The sequence below is a fragment of the Leptonychotes weddellii genome, chromosome 5, assembly GCF_054177405.1.
Source record: "Leptonychotes weddellii isolate Sample4059 chromosome 5, ASM5417740v2, whole genome shotgun sequence".
Lineage (NCBI taxonomy): Eukaryota > Metazoa > Chordata > Mammalia > Carnivora > Phocidae > Leptonychotes > Leptonychotes weddellii.
Window position 1 is genome coordinate 136887364 of NC_138373.1, and position 13394 is coordinate 136900757.

The following is a 13394-nucleotide window of genomic DNA, read 5'->3' on the forward strand; positions in this document are numbered from 1 at the left end:
TCCCTTCAGACAAGCGAAACGAAAGCAAAACTAAACTACTGGGACTACACCAAAATGAAAAGCTTTTGCACAGCAAATGAAACCATCAAGAAAACAAAAAGGCAACCTAGAAAATGGGAGAATATATTTGCAAATGATATATCCAATAAGGGATTAATATCCAAAATATATAAAAAATTTATTATAGAGCTCAACACCGAAAGACCCCAAATGATCTGATTTTAAAATGGGCAGGGGCACCTGGGTGGCTCAGTCAGTTAAGTGACTGCCTTTGGCTTAGGACCTATCTCAGAGTCCTGGGATTGAGCCCCATGTTGGGCTCCCGGTTTGGCAGGGAGTCTGCTTCTCCCTCTTCCCCTGCTCATGCTCTCTTTCTCTCAAATAAATAAAATCTTAAAAAAAAAAAAAAAAAAAAAGGGCAGAGAGGGCGCCTAGGTGGCTCAATCGGTAAAGCGTCTGCCTTCAGCTCAGGTCATGATCCCAGGGTCCTGGGATTGAGCCCCGCATCAGGCTCCCTGCTCATCGGGGCGTCTGCTTCTCCCCCTGCCCCTCCCCCCGGATTGTGATCTCTCTCTTTCTCACAAATAAATAAGTCTTCAAAAAAAAATGGGCAGAGGACCTGAACTGATATTTTTCCAAAGACATAGAGATGGTAAACAAATACATGAAAAGATGCCCAACATCACTAATCATCAGGGAAATGCAAATCAAAACCACAATGAGATATCACCTTATAGCTGTCAGAATAGCAACAAAAAGATGAGAAATAACAAGTGTTGGTGAGGATGTGGAGAAAAAGGAATGCTTGTGCACTGTTGGTGGGAATGAAATTGGTGCAACTACAGCAAAAAACAGTATGGAGGTTCCTCAAAAAATTAAAAATAGAATTACCATATGATCCAGTAATTCCACTACTGGGTATTTACCCAAGGAAAATGAAAACACTAATTCAAAAAAATAAATGCACCCCTATGTTAATTGTAGCATTATTTAAAATAGACAAGACATGGAAGCAACTTAAGTGCCCACCCATAGATGAATGGATAAAGAAGATGTGGTATACATATACAGTGGAGTAGTAGCCATAAAAAAGAATGTGATCTTACCATCTGTGACAACATGGATGGACTAGAGGGTATTGTGCTAAGCAAAGTCAGTCAGACTGAGACAACAAATACCGTATGATTTCACGCATAACAAACATACAAAACATATAAAAAACAAAACAAAAAAATAAAAAGCAGAAACAGACCCATAAATACAGAAAACAAATTGATGGTTGCCAGAGGAGAGGGAGACAGGGTGATAAGCAAAATAGGTGGAGTGGGTAAATAAATAAATAAAACAAGTATAGTAATGAATTATAATCCATTATTAAAAGCGGAGTTCATAATGACATAAATAAATGAGCAGACTGTAAGTCTGATGAGTAATATATATAACTCATATAACTTCAAAGTACATCTACACAAAATGCTAATTAATTGCAAAGGGAAAACTTTAGAAAGGAAAAACCTGGCAGAGCCACCAAAACTTTAGAAAGGAAAAACTACCCTGAATTATTCAAGTGAGAGAACTTATCACTAATGGGACAAATCAAAATAGGGTGCCACCTAATAGAATGCAACAAGAACATGATACGGCTTCTGTGATAGTCCTGCTCAGGACACAAAGCCTGAATTTAGTCATGAGACTAGACTGACGGACCCATACCGAAGGACTTTCTACAACATAACCGGCCTGTAATCTTCAAAAGCACAAAGATCATGAAAATCAAGGAAAAGCTAAGGAACAAATCTAGAGTGAGACTAGAGAGAAATGAGATCCATATGAAATGCACAATTATATCCTCTGGCTATAAAAGACCTTGTTGGCAAAGTGATGAAAATGGAATGGGGTCTGCAGATTAGACCGTAGTGGTATACCACTGTTAATTTTCTGCCTTTGATGGGTAAACTGTGGTTACATAGAATATCCTTGTTTGTAGGAATCACACACTTGAGTATTCAGGTCATCCCTTTGGCAACCTACTTTGAAATGATTCAGATACTTGTAACTTCTCAGAAAGTTTAGGACTGTTCCCAATTTTAAAAAATTGTAAAACAGATCACATCCTACTTTACCTTCCAGTGACTTTCAAAGAAACTTAGAAAAAAGGCCAAAAAACCATGGCTCACCACATCTACATGATCTAGGCTCTAGTTATTTCTCCTACTTCATTACCTAAAATCTTCCTTTCACTCATTCCACTCCAGCCAAACTGGCCATATTGCTGCTCTTTGAATACAAGCAAATAAATCTCAACACACAGGCTTTTGCCCTGTGGCTCCTACTGCCTGGACCTCTTCCCCCCCTTTCTCTGGCTTGCTCCCTCCCCTCTTCAAATGTTAGTTCCTTAAAGACGTCTTCCCTAACCTCCAAATAAAACAGCCACCGGACCTTCCCATTACTCTTTATCTCTTTATGAATGCCAGCTTCATGTTATCTTCCTTGCATTTATCATTGCCTAAAACATAGAACACATTTGTTTTTCTGCCTTCCCCGCAATGAGAGCAAGAACTTTGTTGTATTACTGTCGTATTCCCAGTGCCTACAACAGTTCTTGGCACCTGGTAGGCATGCAATAAATAGTTATTTGAATGAGTAACGATGATAAATTGTGTTATTCACTAATTTAAATGTAAGATAATACCAGACTCTAATTAAAGATGATCAACCCAACTTCAAATTTTTTCATGGATCAAAGGTAAGAATCCACAAATTTAGAATTCCACAGTGTATTACACTCAGCAAAGGGGGGTCTGAGAAACAAACAGCTAAACTTGTCCAACAGTACTTCTCCCTACATCATAAGACTTTAAGCTTCCCTTACAAACAAGGGTCATCAAAGGTACTCAGCCCTTAGGAGGATCCTCTCCACAAAGAGATTCAGCTTTATATCCTCAACTGCCCTCAGGCTCCTGCTGGAGTGATGTTTTTTCTACAGCTTTGAACCTCCTTTTTCGTGTGATCTCAGATCATATAAAAGAACTTGCTTGGGCGCCTGGGTGGCACAGTCGGTTAAGCGACTGCCTTCGGCTCAGGTCATGATCCTGGAGTCCCAGGATCGAGTCCTGCATCGGGCTCCCTGCTCGGCAGGGAGTCTGCTTCTCCCTCTGACCCTCCCCCCTCTCATGCTCTATCTCATTCTCTCTCAAATGAATAAATAAAATCTTAAAAAAAAAAAAAAAAAAGAACTTGCTTGGCTGATTTTAGTACTTTTATCTTTTCATATTTTTTACTTTATCATTTTAAATGTGTTTCATCACATAATTTAAATCAGTTCCCCCTTGCCCCCACCGCACAGTCTCCCAAAATACAGACCATGAGCACTGATGTAAAGATGAGTGCTTTGAAGGAGACAGATTTCAATCCACCTGAGATCTGAACAAGACAGCCCACAGGCCTTCTGCATCCTCCCAGGACTAACCCCGCCCCCAAAACAATCAACTAATAAACAAATAACTAGGACACCTTGCCTCCTAAAACCAAATTCCACTTTGAGACCTGGGACTCCAATAGTGCCTCTGACATATAAAATGTCCCTTGAGAGAAAGGAGATAGCTCTTAACCTAAAATCACAGTCCCTCAGACCTTAAAAGAACCATAGGCTATTACTGCCCATTAAAAAGAGCACAGGGGTGCCTGGGTGGCTCGCTTGGTTAAGTGTCCGACTCTTAACTTTGGCTCAGGTCATGATCTCAGTCATGGTACAGAGCCCCACAATGAGCTCCACGCTCAGCATGGAGTCTGCTTGAGCCTCTCTCCTTCTCCCTCTGCCCCTCCCCCCCACTCATGTGTGCATGTTTGTTTTTTTCTCTCTCTCTAAAATAAATAAATCTTTTTTTTTATTTGCTTCCAATCCAGGGAGAGTATATATATATATATTTTAAAGATTTTATTTATTTACTTGTAAGAGAGAGAGAGAGAGCACAAGCAGGGGAAGCAGCAGAGGGAGAAGTAGTCTCCCTGCTGAGCAAGGAGCCTGATGAGGGACTCAATCCCAGAACCCTGGGATCAAGACCTAAGCCGAAGGCAGACACTTAACCGACTGAGCCACCGAGGCATCCCTAAATAAATAAATCTTAAAAAACACATAAAAAGAGCACAAAATGCAGCCTCAAATGTAACATCACTGCTGCTTTCTCATGTTAAGAGCCCCTGAGTTTTATTATAAAGACATAATCCAATACAGGCATACCTCGGAGAAATCGCAGGTTTGGTTCCAGACTAATACAATAAAGCAAATATTGCAATAAAGCAAGTCAAATGAGTTTTTTTGGCTTTCCAGTACATGCAAGTTATGTTTATACTACACTATAGTCTTTTACGTGTGCAATAGCAGTATGTCTAAAAAAAAAAAAAAACCCAACATGCCTTGATTTAAAAATACTTTATTGCTAAAAATACTAACCATCATCTGAGCTTTTAGGGAGGGTTGTTTTTTTTTTTTAAGCTTTTAGGGAGTTTTAATCTTTTTGCTGTGGAGGGTCTTGCCTTGAGGTTGACGGCTGCTAAATGACCAGGGTGGTAGGGTGGCTGTGGTAATTTCTTAAAATTGCAATGAAGTCTGTCACACTGATTGACTCTTCTTTTCATGAACAATTTCTCTGTAACATGCAATGCTGTTTGACAGCACTTACCCAGAGTAAAACTTCTTTCAAAATTGTGGAGTCAATCCTCTCAAACCTGCCACCGCTTTATCAACTAAGTTTATGTGATATTCTAAATCCTTTGTTGTCATTTCAACAATCTTCACAGCATCTCCACCAGGAGTAAATTCCATATCAAGAAACTACTTTATTTGCTCATCCATAAGAAGCACAGGAGGAAAGAGGCATAAGAAGAAGTGTTTGGGATGACAGAAATATCCTGTATCTTCATTTGGGCAGTGATTACACAGGAATGTTTATTGTCAGAAGTCATTAAAGGCACATTTGAAATTAGTTCATTTATTGTTTGTAATTTATGCCTTAATAAATTGATTTTAAAACTTATAAATAATTCATCTGGAAAAAAGAAAAAAGGAACTCATCTGTTCAAGTTTAATCATGAGATTGCAGTAATTCAGTCACATCTTTAGGCTCAGCTTCTAATTCTAGTTCTGTTGCTATTTCTACATTTACGTCCATAGTTACTTTATCCACTCAAGTCTTGAACCCTCAAAACCATCCATGATCAATAAGTTGGAATCAACTTCTTCCAAACTCCTGTTGATATTTTGAACTCTTCCCATGAAAAAACAAATGTTTTTAATGGCATCTAGAATGGTGAATCCTTTCGAGGTTTTCTTTTTTCTCTTTAAAGATTTTATTTATTTGACAAAGAGAGACACAGCGAGAGAGGGAACACAAGCAGGGGGAGTGGGAGAGGGAGAAGCAGGCTTCCCGCCGAGCAGGGAGCCTGATGCAGGGCTCAATCCCAGGACGCTGGGATCACGAGCCAAGCCAAAGTCAGACTCTTAATGACTGAGCCACCCTAGGCGCCCCTTAGAAGGTTTTCAATCTACTTTGCCCAGATCCATCAGAGGAATCACTACCTATGGCAGCTCTAGCCTTATGCAATGTATTTCTTAAAAGAAACCTGAAAATCAAAATCACTCCTTGATCTGTGGGCTAGAGAATAGATGCTGTGTTAGCAGGCATGAAACAACATGAATCTCATTGTCCATCTCCACCAGACCTCCTGGGTGACCAGGCACATTGTCAGTAAGCAGCAATATTTTGAAAGGAATCTTTTTTTCTGAGCGGTAGGTCTCAAAAGTGGGCTTAAAATATTTAGTAAACCATGTTGCAAACATATGTGCTGTCATCCAGGCTTTGTTCTTCTACTGATAGAGCACAGGTAGATTTATCTTAATTCTTAAGGGCCATGGGATTTTCTGAACAGTGAATAAATACAGGCTTCAGCTGAAAATCACCAGCTGCATTAGCCCCTAATAAAAGAGCCAGCCTATCCTTTGAAGCTTCAAAGCCAGGCATTAACTTCTCTCTAGCTATGAAAGTCCTCAATGACATCTTCTCCCAATAGAAGGCTGTTCCGTGTACACTGAAAATCTGTTGTTTAGTGTAGCCACCTTCACTAATTACCTTAGCTAGATCTTCTGGAGAACTTGCTGCTTCACTTTGCACTTTTATGTTATGGAGACGGTTTCTTTACTTAAATTTAATGAACCAAACTCTGCTAGCTTCACTTTTTTTGGGCAGCTTCCTCACCTCTCTCAGCCTTCATAGAACTGGAGAGAGTTAGGGCTTTGCTCTGGTTTAAGCTCTGGCTTAGGCAATGTTGTGGTTCCAGAACACTAAAACTTTCTCCATATCAGCAATAAGGCTATTTCACTTTCTTAAAATTCTTATGTTCACTGGAGTAGCACTTTTAATTTCCTTCAAGAACTTTTCCTTTGCAGGGCACCTGGGTGGCTCAGTCGGTTAAGCGTCTGCCTTCAGCTCAGGTCATGATCCCACGGTCCTGGGATCCAGCCCTGCATCAGACTCCTTGCTCAGCAGGGAGTCTGCTTTCCTCCTTCTCCCTCTGCCTGCCGTTCCCACTGCTTGTGCTCTCTCTCTCTCTCTAATGGATGGATAAAATCTTAAAAAAAAAAAAAAGAAAAGAACTTTTCCTTTGTATTCACAGCCTAGCTAACTGATGCAAGAGGCCTAGCTTTCAGCTTATCTTGGCTTTCGACATGCCTTCCTCACCAAGCTTTATCATTTTCAGCTCCTGATTTAAAGTGATAGACGTGCAACTCTTCCTTTCACTTGAACACTCAGAGGCCTTTGGTGGGTTATTAATTGGCTTAATTTCAATATTGTGTCTCAGGGAATAGGGAGGCCTGAGGACAGGAAGACAGGGGAGTGGCCAGTTGGTGGAGCAGTCAGAACATACGCAACATTTATTAAGTTTACCGTCTTATATGGGTGCAGTGCATGGCACCACAAAACGATCACAATAGTAATATCAAAGATCACTTGATTATGGGTCACCATAACAAATATAGTAACAATGAAAAAACTTGAATCTTGTGAGAATTGGGGTGTGTGGGTGGCTCAGTCAGTTAAGCATCCAACCCTTGATTTTGGCTCAGGTCATGATCTCAGGGTTGTGAGATCAAGCCCTGTGTCAGGCTCCATGCTGGGTGTGGAGGCTGCTTAAGATTCTCTCTCTCCCTCTCCCTCCACCCCCACTGCCACCCCAATAAAAATAAAATGAAATACTGCCAAGAATTACCAAACAGAGACATAAAGTGAGCAAATGGTGTTAGAAAAATGGCACCAACAGACTTGCTCAAGGCAGGGTTGCCACAAACCTTCAATGTGTAAAAAACTTATTATCTGATATGGACAGCACAATAAAGCAAAGCATAATGAAACTAGGTATGCCTATATCATGTTCTTCAAACAACATCACTGACAAGGGTCAACGCTCCTAATTAGTACAAATAGCACACGAGAGGTTGAAAACTGATTGTAGGTGAAATCTGACAAATGTGTTTTACTTAGTTCACAATTTCCATTCTGTCCAATCAAGTAGCCTATTTAAATAAAATAAAATAAAAAATTCACTTCCTTAGTCACATTAGTCACATTTCACAGTGCCCTGGGCTACCTTAGAACACAGCACAGACAAAGAACATTTCTATCATCAGAAAAAGTTCTATTGGATACTGCTGTATTTAAGCTGACAAATATTTTAAATTAACATTTAAAAAACAAGAAGTTTGGGTGCCTGGGTGGCTTAGTTGGTTAGGCGTCTGCCTTCAGCTCAGGTCATGATCCCAGGGTTCTGGGATCGAGTCCTGCATCAGGCTCCCTGCTCAGCGGGGAGTCTGCTTCTCCCTCTCCTTCTGCCCCTTCCCCTGCTCATGCTCATTGGCGGGCGCGTGCGCTCTCTCTCGTACAAAATAAAAAATCTTAAAAAACAACAACAACAACAAAACAAGAAACCTTCCAATGAAATACACATTTCCACTTTCTATCTAGAAACCACTGGCTGAATTCTCAGCTGATGGAACTGGAAGTGATGAATAGCACTGCTGTCCTCTTTGACGCAGTGTGTGCTTTTCAGTCTAGAGTCCCCACTACTCCCTATTGTCTCACACTGTACTTCACTCACTCATGTTACATGCCTGGATTTCTAATTCAGTCTTCAGAATAGAAGTGAATATTCTGAGATTATTCCAGTTTCTACTCAATAGAGCCCGAAACTGTTTCTGATGCTCAAGTTCAACTAAAACAAAACATCACAGTTACCTAACATACCTTATTTCTAGTTTTTGGTGAAATTTTCTAGACTGACTGTAACAGATTATCCAGAGTTTAATAACTGTGTATCAAACAAATGGCATTATTTTAGCAATCTATGAAATAGATAGGAGTACTTTGCTTTGAAATATTTTATATAAAATTTGATAATTCAAGTAAGAGCATTTAGAATTCATTGTCAAAATAGGGATATTATAGGGGTGCCTGGGTGGCATAGCTCAGGTTGTGATCCCGGGGTCCTGGGATCAAGCCCCGCATCAGGCTCCCCTCCCTCTGCCGCTCCCCTTGCTTGTGCTCTCTTGCTCTCTCTCAAATGAATAAATAAAATCTCTTGGTATATTATAAAATTAGTTTTTAGAGACCTAAGGAATTTGAGGGCTCTCATTTTACAGATGAGAAAACTAAGCCCCAGAAAGATTAAGGAACTTGCTTAAAGTCAAATTGCCAAATATTCAGAGTCAGAATTCTTTATACTTTTTCCTTTACTCACAGCAGGTGATAATGTGGCATACTGTTTTTTCCCAAAGACAGGCACACCATTATATATGCCAACATATAATGTGATGTTGACATGCCTCCGTTAAGAGGTAGGGTCTTTGTTCTCCTTCATTAAGCCTGGGCACAGTTTTCTAATTGCCTCAACCAACGGAATGCAGAAATGATACTGGATGATTTCCAAGACTAAGTCAGTTAAGGCAATAGGGCTTTTGCCAAGTGTTCTCTCTAGAGCACCTGCCTGAGGAAGCCCAGGCTACCTGAGGGTGTTCCAACCCAATGCTCCAGCTATGCCCCTAGCTGACAGCCAGCACCAACTGCCAGATACTGAATGAACAAGTCTTCAGATGATTCTGGCATCCAGCCTTTGAGTCTTCTACCTGACACTGTGGAGCAGAGATAAGCTATGCTGACTGTGTCTTGCCTGAACTCCTGACCCATAAAAACTATGAGAGATAAATACTTGTTGTTTTAAGACACAAAGCTTTAGGGCTCTTTATTACACAGTCACCATACCTGGGACAGATGTTTTCAGAATACCACTGTTTTATAAATAGATATTCAACAAATATTTGTGTAATGAAACAAATACTGCCAAGCCAAATAAAATAAAATGTTGACTTAGTTTACCATTCAGGGGGCACCATGCTTCCATCCACATCCCAAAATGTGTTTTTGCCATTCATTTCAGTAGTATATATAACCCATCGGTGACGGCCTGGGTGGAAAGATCAACATTTATAAAGATGTGAGGAAATAAAGACAACCTTAACAAAACAAAAACAAACAAAAATAAGCATAATTGTATAATATCAAAGAAGACAACTATTTTTTATTAATAAAAGACTTTTATGTGCTCTTACGTAAGAGAAAAGTTAGAGGAATAGCACCCTGGGTATATTAGTGGAGGCATGCCTCGGGAAGTATATGGCAAGCTTTTATCAATAGCCTGGCAGCTACAAGAGCAAAATCCCTACACTGAGACTGAGACCCACTCTGTGGCTGGGGCTCAGGCATTTCCCACAGTGGAGAACTCTTGCTTCTCCCCTGTCCTTCTGCCAAGGGAGTAGAGGAGAGTAGGGGAATGTGTTCCCAGCTGTTCAGGGTATTCAGGAGAGAAAGTGCTCTTCTGAGACTGGGGCAGGAGAAATGCATTCACAGCAGTCATACTCATATGTTTCCATATAAATATTTTAAAATGACCACAGAGATCCTTTTGGAAATTGGTGATCATACATAATAAGCAAACATTATAAACAATGGTCAGATAAGTAAGACAGCTCATGTCATCAAAAGAGTATGGCAGCATTCTTTATTTAACAAATTTCTGTGGAATAGTTGGGGGCCTAATTACAATTTACAGGAAGGTTTCTATTCTACTAAGTTGAGCAGAGACCTGGATTCTAATCAAGACTTTGTCACTTATTATCAATGGATTTTAGATAAGTTTTATGAGCCTCAGTTTCTCTATTAAAAGTGGATGAATATAGGGGCGCTGGCTGGCTCAGTCGGTAGAGCATGAGACTCTTGATATCAGGGTTGTAAGTTCAAGCCCCATGCTGGGTATAAAGATTACTTAAAAATAAAATCTTAAAAAAAAAGTGGATGATTATACCTACATCTTCAGGTCGCTATGAAAATTAAATATCACACACATACATCTAGTTTAGCACTGGGCAAAAAAGTGCATAATAAATGTTAATTCCTTCCACCTCTTCCTTAATGCCCCTATCCCCCAAACAGAAAATACTGAATTCATCCCTGTAATGTATTTTAAGCCAATAAACAAAAAGTAATCTGCATTTACCTTATAGAGTTTTCTTTTTTTTTTTAAGATTTTATTTATTTATTTGACAGAGAGAGAGCGTGCATGTACATGAGAGAGCACAAGCAGGGGGAGTGGCGGGGCAGAGGGAGAGGGAGAAGTAGGCTCCCCACGGAGCAGGGAGCTAGATGCAGGGCTCAATCCCAAGACCCCAGGATCATGACCTGAGCTGAAGGCAGATGCTTAACCGACTGAGCCACCCAGGAGCCCTTTATAGAGTTTTCCTAAGTAAATACATAATCAACAAATATCAACAAATGCTATTTAAATACGACCTTATGTATTAAAGGAAATACAGATTTTTCAAGCACATCTAAGATTCTCTGGAGCCCAGGTGCCTTTAAGGGGCCCCTCTGGCATCCTCCTGGTGCTAAGGCATCTGCCTGGGCCTCTCCCTACAGCCCTAGGCAGCTTCTTAACCATCCTGAAGCCTTCTCCCAAGCCCTAGACCAAATGGAAACAATAAAGCTTTTTGCAGGGGAAAAAAAAAAATTCAAGATTTGCTCCTTCTGTTAGAGACATCAATCTTGAGAATAAGTAACTAAAAGTAAACTACAATCCAATTAGGCAGGGGAATGTGAAGGCAGATGAAAAAACCGTGGAAAAGGTTTCACAGAATTATTAGGCCATGATGATAGAGATGGGCCTTAACAATCTCACAATATACATATATCAAAATTTTAAATGTACATACTTAGACTCAGCAATTCTACTTCCAGGAATTTATTCTTACAATACTTAAACAAATGAATGTGGATGTAGTTACAAGCGAGTCACTGCAGCATTGTTTCTAACAGCATAAGGTTGAAGGCAATCTAAATATCAGTGCTTGAAAGAATGATTCTTTCATACAGTGGAATATTGTGTTGCTATTAAAAATAATGCTAATTTTTTTAATAAAAAAAAACACAAACAAAAATTCAAACAAAGAAGAATGCTATAGATACATCCAACTTACCACTATGGAAAAATGGCCCATAGTTTTAAGTAAAAATATTTCCATTTACAAACAACATACATAACATAATCCCATGAAATTAAAAAAAAAAGGTATGTTGTTTATACAGTCATAAAGAAGCTCTTTGTACATTATGGAAAACAGAGTCAAATCAAGTCTCAGGGCGCCTGGGTGGCTCAGTCGGTTAAGCATCTGCCTTCCGCTTAGGTCAGGATCCCAAGCCCCCAGATGGGGAATCTGCGTCTCTCTCTCCCTCTGCTCCTTCCCCCAGCCCCTGCTCTCTCTCTCTCAAATAAATAAAATAAAAAATCTTAAAAAAAAAAATCAAGTCTCAATCTCACTCTCATTATTTATACCAAAAAATACTGTACTCACCAAAAAACTGCTTGTTGTCTTCATAGTATTTGTTTCCATATTTGTCTTCCCCCACTAAGGTACCAACCCTCACATCATTTGCCCTGTGAATATCCAAAAAAAAAAAAAGAGAGAGAGAGAGAGAAACATTTTACAATGATTCTTTGTTCAAAGCACAAAATACAGTGAGTATAACAACTTTCAGAAACAAAGTCTGCTGCATCGACTAGTAAAATGAGATGTGGGGATGGTCACTAGTTGTACACTTCTAGCCTCCATCTTCAGGATCAAGCCAGCCACTGCTGAAGAATCAGCTTCAGGTAAGAACTCTAGAATCCCTGCTCAAGTCGCCCCCAGTACCATGTAGACACACAGAAAAGACAGATCGACTCAGCGGATATGCTTAAAATTACACTAAATATATAGATGCAATATCTTCAAATTACAAGACTACTTTTATCTATTACTCCAAGGCCATGAAGCACTGCAGTTAGCAAAAAACCTCAGGAAATCTGAAAGCCAAAGTATTTCATCTTAAAATGATTCGAATGTCTCCAAGGCTCTCATTTGATTCTGGGTCTCCGATTCGGTTCCCGCGGACGATGCTGCGCCTCCAAATGAACCAATGTCAGGACTAGTAGGGGCCGTTATGATCATCTCCGCCAATGCCTTACTAGTACAGAGGAGGAAACTGAAGGCCAGTGAAGGTAAAAACTTTCCCAAGGTCAGAGCGTAGGGCAAAGCTCACTACTCTCCAGAAAGCCGGGCAGGGGTGCAGCCCACACGCCCTCGACTCTTACTGTCTCTACAGCTGGCTCTGATCCTGTCTCAAGGAGACTCCTGGACACACACTTCGGCCTGGGGACGCAGGGCAGAGATTGGGCAGATTGTCCTTGACAAGAGCTGCGAATTCGCCAAGGGGATCCAAGCCCGGGACTCCTTCCAAGAAACCAGCTAACTCAAGTATAATCCCAGAGGCCAAGAGCATGGCTCTGGCCGCCTACCTGAAGAAAACCCGTAGATAGCCACGGAGGCCGCCGTGGCCGCTGACCTGCTGCAGCCCGCGTTTCAGGACCTGCAAGAGCTCCATCTTGTCCCGTAGGCCCAGCCTCCCGGGTACGACGCTCAAAACACACCGGAGGAAGCGAACACTCGGCAGGACGGTACCCACCACGAAAAGTTCCCGCTCGCGCACGCGCGCAAGAAAGGCGGGGATGGCTCTACGCATGCGCGGAGCTAGAGCTTCTCTGCGCGACCACTTTACGGTTTGCCGGCAAATGCTCCGCTAGTTTCCCTGGGAAGCGAAGGCACGGTAATTACTAAGTTTTTAGAGGCTCTGTTTAAAGTGCGGGGCATGTGGTAGAGAATTCACCCAGACTAGGCTTCCGTAGGTGGAGGTTCCTCCTCGAGGGACCTCAGTGTCCTCCTCTAAAATGATTGGCTCAGACTACTTCAAAAAATC

The 13394-nt window shown here is 40.9% G+C and overlaps 1 protein-coding gene across 1 annotated transcript in view; it reads right to left on the reverse strand.

Annotated features, from left to right (window-relative positions):
* NDUFA12 (NADH:ubiquinone oxidoreductase subunit A12) overlaps positions 1–13102 on the reverse strand; it is a 28951-nt gene extending 15849 nt beyond the window's left edge. Inside the window, exons 1-3 of the mRNA XM_006741855.3 lie at positions 12937–13102; positions 11954–12036; positions 9426–9513 (exon numbers count right to left, since the gene is read on the reverse strand). Coding sequence (XP_006741918.1) covers positions 9426–9513; positions 11954–12036; positions 12937–13022 — 257 coding nt within the window. The 5' untranslated portion in view covers positions 13023–13102. The remainder of the gene's footprint in view (positions 1–9425; positions 9514–11953; positions 12037–12936) is intronic.
* Between the last annotated feature and the right edge of the window lie 292 nt (positions 13103–13394).